Here is an 8,865-nt window from a genome sequence, read left to right on the forward strand (position 1 = left end):
TCGTTCTTCGTCTTTTGAGATCACTTGAGAGGAAGAATGCAAGTGGAGCCAGCCATTAATGGCGTCCAAGAAGACGCTCGTGAGGTCGTGTTCTCTCTTTTTTTTATGATGAATTATGTGTCTTATCTTTCCAGAAAAGAAATGGTGATAAATTTTTATAAATATTTTGGAATGCTAGTTTTTATGATTTTATGTTGATTTTGAGTTGAATTTATTATCTCGTTAGGTATTTTTGAAGGGTTTTTTTTTTTTTTTGTGTGTGGTTATTCTAGCTATTGAATTGGATTATTTTGAAAAATAATTTCATGGGTTAGTGTAATAATTGATTATTTGTGGAATTGGAGTTAAAATCTTAAATACCCAGTTGATATTTTTTTCAGATTTTGTTGTTGTTGTTGTTATAATTTTAACTATTAAATAGAAATTATTTATGAACAATAATGTTTGGAATTCAGTTTTAAATGATCTGCTTGTTGAATTGGAGTTAAATCTCAAGTGCCCATTTTTTTTTGAAAACCCATAGATTTGCATCACTGAGTAGATACGCAGGTTATTTGGTTTATAATGGAGATGTCATGCATTTTATCAACAAACAATACATCACAAAGGCAACAGTCCAAAAAAGGGAGAAAAAGAATCACCCAGAAATTGTAACTTCTATTAAATGAGACATACTGGAAGATTTGATTTTTTTTTTTTTCTGTCACCTTTATACATCAGAGAAAGTTGTTCTTTCTTGTGGAAATTACTAGCCCTACCTAACATCACCCCTTTGGTTAGTGGGAAAGGGATCTTATTTACAATTAGGATGGGATTCACTTTATTTCTCGTGAGTAACGTCTTTTGTAAGGTCCCGCTAGGTTGGTCATCTCAATTAATCTAATGTTCTTCATGAATAAAATGTTATTTATCAAAAAATGCTAATTTCAAATTAAGACAATCTGACTCCACGGAACTTATATCTAAAGTACCCCTTACTACTAGGGGCGCGCGCAGGAGCGCACTGGACTTTTCTACGCTGGATTGGACATCTGGCGATACACAACCTCCCTCCCGGTGGGACAACCGGTAGTACGATTCAAGGGAATTGGACACTCCCGGAACGCATATACCAAAAACTAGAGGGAACTTAACTCAGAATCAAATGCATTGAAAGAGAACTAAACCTGTGAAACCAATATCAAATACTGTTGAAACTGATCAAAATCGAAGAATGATTACCTACGCTTAATGATTTTAAAGAAACGATGTAATAAATGACAAAGAAAGACTCTAAAGAGTGTCAATCATCATGTGATTGATAAACATCTAGATACATATAATAATAAATAATAACTCAAATACCTAAAAACCCAACTCATCAAAATTCAATTAATTAGACAAAATCATGAAGAATAATTTAAGAATAATAAAAGTCATTTCCCAAATTAAAAAAAAAACATCAATTTTGAAACACATCTTATCTCAGTTGTACATTTGATCAAGAGCTTCAATTATGCTTTAGATTAGTTGTTTGCTTTTGGAAGTCACTAACTAAAATTTTGAATTGAGAGAAAAGTTCTCTTACAATAGGATTTAGTGGATTAATTAACTTATGGATTCATGACTGAAGACTTCTACCACGCTGTAATCCCTATGTATTAGGTCAAAAGCCTTCACACTTAAACCTATCTGAAAGATAAACTCCCAAACCCCGCGATTCAATGATGTGTGCCTTGAACATTCCACTCCTCTCCTGAGCCATCAGAACCTTAAAAACAATGGATTTTGTAGGCAATTATCATGGCCACCAAAAGACTTGACCAATATCTTCCTCCATTCTTGGAAGTGTGGTATAAATTTGTGTCTACCAATCAAATTCTGTTCATCTCTGAAGTTGGTCAGCATTTAAAATCCAAAAACCAAATGTTTAAGATTTGATGTTGTATGCCAAGAAAGGGAATTCCTTGTATCCTTTATTCTCTTTGTAATTCATCAAACACATTTGATGCAACATATCTAAGACATAACAATATCAATTTTTAATCATGAGCCGTACTCTTTGAATTGAAGAGAGAGAGACTAAAATAGGAAAAACCTATCCCAACACATCCAAACTTCTAGTAAAATACAAAATTTTAAATTCCAAAAAATCTAATAATGATTAATGATTCCTCAAATTTAATAAGGCTTTTGTTAACTAGTGCCCTTAGCGTTAAATTGCAATAAATACACTTTGGAAATTGGAATCCAAGGGTATTTTGATAATAATAATAATAATAAAAACAGTCTTAAGGGCATTTTCAGTACATAATCCAATTTCCAAAGTGTATTTATTGTTCCCATCCTTTCTTCTTCTTCTCACATCAATTTTTTGCACTTGTTTCGAATTTTTTTCTTAAATGGTTTTGACGATCTTAAGAAAATTTCTGATTCCCCCAATTTGAATTTTTATTTATGAAGTAATCCTCTAGATTTAGTGAAAATTAGAGATACCCAAAATTTTAATTTAATTTGAGCACAGTTTTTACTATGTAAGATCACTTTAATTTTTTTCTTCGAAAGGATCAAAATACTTGAAAATTGTTATGTACCTAGATATTGGTATTAGGGAGTATGATATTATAATAGGTCATGTTTCATGGTAGTATTGCTAGTTGATAGTTGGATCAAGATTGGGTTTCTTAGTTGAGATTTGGATTATGATTTGAATTGGATAAGGATTCATTTGAATTTAATTAGGATTAGTTAGTTTTATCTATAAATACGTCATGTATTTTGATTTTACATATCAATGAGAAAATTAATCAAAATCCTTTTGGATTTATGAGATTGACCATCTTAAATCAATCGAGTTCCGATCTACCTCTAATCAGATCAATCTCTAACCTCATTCACCTTTTATTCTCTATTTTGTGATTTGATAATCACAATACGATCTAGGATCATATAAAAAATTCATATATATTATTTTTAAATCCATCACAACTTAGAGTAGAGAGAGGATGGGAAGAAAGGGGTTGAATGTTCCATCCATATAGAATTTCAAGTAAAATAACTCAAATCCCATGATTTTAAGATTACTAAAGAAAACTAAATCATAGTTACAGTTTGATTATTATTTGAAGGCACTTATGATTAGGTTTGATGAGTTCTGATCTCTAGGATCTCGTTTGATTATTCATTTTTGTTCTCTATGATTTTTATTTGATTATTTTCATAACCCAGGATTTTTGTTTGATTAATTATTCATTTAGGTTTCATGAGTTGATATGTTAGATTTCCAATGTGATAAATCCATGTGGTTGAGAATAAGTAAAAGTTGGGGTATCAATAGTGACTTCCTTTTTTTTTTTTTTTTAGATTTATTGTATTAGGGTTTAGGATTTTCCATTATCCTAATGCTAATTTTAAACAAATACTGAAATTGTTTGAACTGGAGTGCTATAGTGTTTTCTAATGTAGATTAATAATTTGAGCCACATCTTTGAAATGTTTGAACTTTGAAGTGTGTGTTTCAATCTTTAATTGTTGTGTGATAAATGATTTAAGAATTTGGGGGCATAATAATGGGGTGCCAATATAAATTCTCTAACTTTGAAAAACACCATTTCAACTAGCGTTTTTCATCTCTTTTTGAAAATACCCGTTCAACGGTTGTTTTTTGTAAGGGCAATTTTTGTAATTGGGCCAGTTGAAGTGGCGATGTAGTCATGTAGGTTCCTCCTGCTAAATATCAAAATCTTTTTTTTTTTTTTTTGTAATATTATTTTAAAAATGGTTTTTTAATAAGAGAGCTGTTCACGTGTCAACATTTTGGCCATCATGTTTTGTCTTACATGGGTTAAAAGTTTTGAAATAAACTGATTTTTTATGAGAATGATCTTTATTATGAAAAAATCATTTTCATAAAAAATCAGTCAATTCTGAAACTTCTAACTCCATAAAAAGTGATTTACAAAAAATGGATGGTCCATGATTCTTCAATTCATAAATATGAGGTTAGAAGTTTTAGAATTGATTGATTTTTTATGAATATGATTTCTTTTCAAGAATGTCACTTCAACTTAATTATGTTTTATCTTTTATATTTTCTAATAATACTCTTTCAATTTTATTTTCTTTCTTCTTCTCCCCTTTTTTAATACATTAATATTGGGGTGAGATTGAATTTATTGTGATTCTCACATTTCTGACGTGGAAGTGCACACATAACTGTAGATGCTTCTTACTCGTATTTGGAGGACATACATCTACGGTTATATGCTTACCCTACCCAATTCACCCCACGAGACTCTTTTTAATAATACTCTATAGTTTTATTGTCTTTTCCCTTCTTTAATAATATTCGTATAATTTTATTATCTTTCCTATTTTACCCTTTAACCTCACAGAAAATGACCGTGTATGTGATTGGTACTGTCAAACTATAGTGATTTACAATTCAACATATATGAATTTACAAGGTATATCAGATATAATATTTATAAAATGAAAAAATAGAAAAGCTAAAATTACATTGCAACGTGACATCATGACCTCAAAGTTGCATTGCAACGTGAGTCACAAATCCCAAACCGGGGCTTACGCCAATTAGTGTATTTTCCCAAGTAAGTTTCATGTATGCTTTTAATTTTGTAAGCGCGGGTGGGGGTCTAATAAATTTTTTTTTTTTTTCCAATTGACTTAGATCTTTTGGCAACTCTACGTGTGGGGTGTGGGGCTCAACCATGTAATAAATTTTCCATTGACTACTGTATTTTCACGTCAATGTATTTGGCATGTCGGTCTTACTGAATTTTCCATGAACATAGCTATTAGCAAATGGCCATATATGACTCTATCCATTTAACTACTCTAAATGAGACCGACATGTAAAAACAATTGAAAAAGGAGTCGTCATAATCTTACTCGAAAAAACGTACTTGATTTATATGTAGTTGAATTGGAAAGTGCACATAACCATAAATCTTTTTCTTCGGAATACACAAAGAAAAATATCTATGATTCTGGGCACTAGCCACGTCGACATCGTATGTTTTAACGAGTCCTTTTATCATTAATCTTTAAAAAAAAAGTGAGGGAGAGAGAGTTTAGTTGGCACGCCAACTTTTACTTATTCTCAATCATCATAAACACATACAGACACTCTCTCTTTCTTGTTTAGACTTCTATTTGTTAAATGTATGATTTTATACAAGCCTAATCCTAATTGTAAATAATTATAGAAGTTTTTTGAATGTGTTATAATGCTTTGTAAGTTGAAGAAAAGTCTTCAGAAAGCAGCATAAGGGGAAAGAAGAGAGACTTTCCTGAAGACTTTCTAATCATACCACTTAAGAAAGAAAGCAACAAAACAAAGAAAAAAGAGAGAAATTACAATCCAAAGAATAAACTTTCTTGAGGGAAAAGAAATTTAAAAAAAAAAAAATCCCAAGAGTAGAAATCGAGCCCAAAGAGATAGAGGAGCCTACAAATATAATGCAAACCTTCGCAAAGGCAAGTCCCTTTATTACAATGTGGAGAATGGAAGTTATGACCTATGCGACAAGGCCCGCCTGCTCAATTACATCAACCCTGACAATACTACACTATATACAGAAGCAGTTATTCTTATTTTGAGATCCACCTTTCGCTTCCAAGGGTTAGGATCATAAGACTGAAAGGCCCAAACTTGGAGGTGGTGGTAAAAAGTGCAAAACTACCCACTCTCTCCTGTGCTATTCTTTAAAGATAGAAATAAACACTCCATCCTCAAGAGTCTAAATTGATCGGATAAAAGTAAATGCTCCGTTTAAACGGATAGGATAAAAACCCAAGGAACCAATTCATGGGGACTTCTATTAAGAACGACTTTGGGTCTTAGTATGTGGTACAACATATAGAGTCGTTAGATGCTCTACTTCCTCTTGTTCAATTATTGACTCGCAACTGGTTTCGGGGGGGATGCTTTGGGTTTCGGGGGGGATGCTTTGGGAGACTGAAAGCTCCATTTTGTATTCGATTGCATTATCTACCGCAAAGAGGGACTCCCCCTTTCTATTAGAACAGTGTTATAAATAACTTGAACCAAAATTTTGTAATTGTAATATTTGAATTGTGTGTTTTAATCTATAATTACGGTGTGATAAATAATTTAAGAAATTGGGGTGTAATAAGTAAATGTTGGGGTGCCAATTGCAGCTCTAAAAGAAATTAACCGGTAGTTGTATCTACTATGATTTTAAATCACTGAGACCAAGATGACAAGCCCAGGTTGCCTTTGTATTGCTAAAGGCCGAGACTGATGTATAATATGAATCATCCAGCTCGATCGAATTATTTTGATCTCAAACAAAATCAGAATATTTCATCAAATGTTCAAGAAATGGAACGAAACTTTGATCAATACTTTACAGCTTATAAGCTATCAAATCAAATTGTTACTCATGTTACGAACCCATATGATTTTGCAAATCATCACTTACAATGCCCACTCCCAATTAATTGATTTTGCCAACGTGTGATCTATTTCACTAATCAGCTCTATCTAAAGCTTTATGTTTAAGCTCACTCCACATATCACAAAGTGCTCATTTTCAATGGAGCTGTCACTGGACTTTCAATGTACATGCCCAAGTCATAGAAAACAAACTTAACTTTAAAATGCAAGCTTAAATAACATGAAATGGTCTCGTCAGTCTTTAAAAAAAAATACAAAATTTGAAATTTGTGATTCAATTGTTCACCAAAAAATTAATGTTACAAAGCCCGATTACGATATGCTTCAAAGCATTGAAACAACCCTAAAATCGGTTTTATAAGTCTCCGACAACCAGTACTTCTAGATTCCTAATCCACCTGATGCAAATATCTTATCCTGAAAAAAAAAAGGGATTAAAAGTTTAAGCTGCTAGTTTTCGGTACTGACTATATGCCAATGCAAATATTTAAATCCATGTTGGAAGAACATAAAATAGATGCTAGTTTCACGACTACGGTGTTAATGTCATTATCATCCTTGAAGCCATATCTCAAAAAATTAAAATCCAATCTGTAAAATGAAAGTCAACTAAACAATTCAGAAATGAAATAAAGCTTCCATGGGCATTATCATTTTCAAATTTCCGGTGCTTACAGATACGAAAATCGTAGAGGAAAAACAGACCTTTGTTAGAAACAAAACTATGACTTCTTTGATGCCTCTGCATCATGTTTTCTCCAAGGATTGAGAGCCTCTTTCATAGCTTGAGCTTCGGGGGAACTCTCCCAAGCTAACTTCTCTGACTCCAGAACCGTTACTTTATCAACTGCAGAGCAAACTTAACATCATGCATGCATTCCTAGCTGGAATTGGGACTGTAGAATCCACTAATGACCTATTGAACACAATTGTTCCACCACCATGGCTAATTATGTGATCCCTTTAAGATTCCCCGTAACTCCCTTTGTGACAAGTTTAATTCATTTGACTGCTTTATCCCCACATCATTATTTTCCCTCCACTTTTTTCTCCTTTAGATTCCATCTTCTTTTTGTTTGGTGTCTTTTATTTCCCACCTTTTACCCCATCTCTTGACACGGACATCTAAACCACTAACATATGTTGTTTTGTCAGACTCCCTACTAGAATAATCTTATTGTCATCGACAATAATTGCTCCTTTCTCTTAAGTAGAAAAAAAAAAATCTATCAGGCCCCTACTCACTCCACTCCTTATAGAAATTAAACATCGATAACTCTTTTTAAAGTAGATTGAAACAAAGAAATACATATGAAAACCCAACAACTAACTTGCACAAAACCCATGTGGAGGCAAATTTTTTTCATCAAATTTAATCTAATTAATTCAAAAGCAAAACTATCATGAGATACGTGTTCAAAGAGATTCCCTCTGCAATTTCATCATTCGGTCTCATGAGGCAGATCATCTACTTGAACTCGACAACATTTCCCACATTCACCACAAATGACATTTTTTCTTTGTGCCCACAGATTATGAATGAATATTCACTTACAGTTTGCCATACCTTTTATTTTCTAAACAGATGTATATTCACTTGTTCTAGAAATAAAATTCAAAAATAATTTTCTTTTTGTCATAACTTGCAATTCTAGGGCTTAGACCCATAGCTCAGTTGGTTTGACACATAGCAAAGCAAATTTGAGGTTGTGGGTTCAAGTCTAGCTTACCGATCAATTTTGTCTTTGCAATTCTAACTGAAATTGAAACAAAATCTTGAAATTCCGGCATTTCGGCAAAATATCAGATATTTTGAACACAGCATGGTAGAAATTGGCCAAATTGCTCAAAATCGAATAAAATCTTGAAATTTTACCAAAATCAAGGCCAACACAATCCCCAATCCCTCATTATACCAACAAGAGAGAGAACACCGGAGTCCGGACCAATATCACGACATTGTGAGAGCACTTGTTACTAAAATTCTCTACACTTTTGCACCATTTGAGAGTATTTTGTTGAGACACAGCTTTAAAATTTAGGTATTTTTTATTTATTATTATTTAGGCATTTGGTTCTTTTTGAAGCCCTAATTCCTATTTTGGATCGGATTCTTATTAGCAAGTAGATTTTGTTGGCTTAGGGTTTTTCTGGAGGTCCCGATCCCCGAAGAGATCGACTCTTCTATCTTTCATCCCTTTTTATTTCTTATTTATTTGATTTAAACTTGGATAAAATTGGGATTGGAAATAGGGTTTCCAATCGATCTTCCACAAATCAAATAGGGGAAAAAGACACAATTTTTTTAGGTCTAATCTAGGTCTATTTTTAGCATTAATTACATGTTTCTATATAACGTAATAATTTCAGATGAGAAATCGAATGAAATAGAGAGAAAAGAAAAGGATGGTTCTCACACAGAAACCGGTTTTGATCATGAAGAG

General features: G+C 32.5%; 2 protein-coding genes across 2 annotated transcripts in view; one reads left to right on the forward strand and one right to left on the reverse strand.

Moving 5' to 3' along the window:
- LOC147383315 (RING/U-box superfamily protein) overlaps positions 1-8,865 on the forward strand; it is a 36,806-nt gene continuing 27,941 nt past the window's right edge. The window contains exon 1 of the mRNA XM_086427905.1: positions 1-84. Coding sequence (XP_086284031.1) covers positions 37-84 — 48 coding nt within the window. The 5' untranslated portion in view covers positions 1-36. The remainder of the gene's footprint in view (positions 85-8,865) is intronic.
- Positions 6,562-8,859, reverse strand: LOC147383316 (DNA mismatch repair protein). The gene is made up of 3 exons (XM_086427906.1): positions 8,841-8,859; positions 7,127-7,268; positions 6,562-6,838 (listed from the first exon to the last, which is right to left on the reverse strand). The coding sequence occupies exons 1-2, from the start codon at positions 8,857-8,859 to the stop codon at positions 7,144-7,146; spliced, it is 144 nt and encodes a 47-aa protein (XP_086284032.1). The 3' UTR covers positions 6,562-6,838; positions 7,127-7,143.

This window comes from Akebia trifoliata, chromosome 16, assembly GCF_017979445.1.
Source record: "Akebia trifoliata isolate Shusen 1 chromosome 16, ASM1797944v1, whole genome shotgun sequence".
NCBI lineage: Eukaryota > Viridiplantae > Streptophyta > Magnoliopsida > Ranunculales > Lardizabalaceae > Akebia > Akebia trifoliata.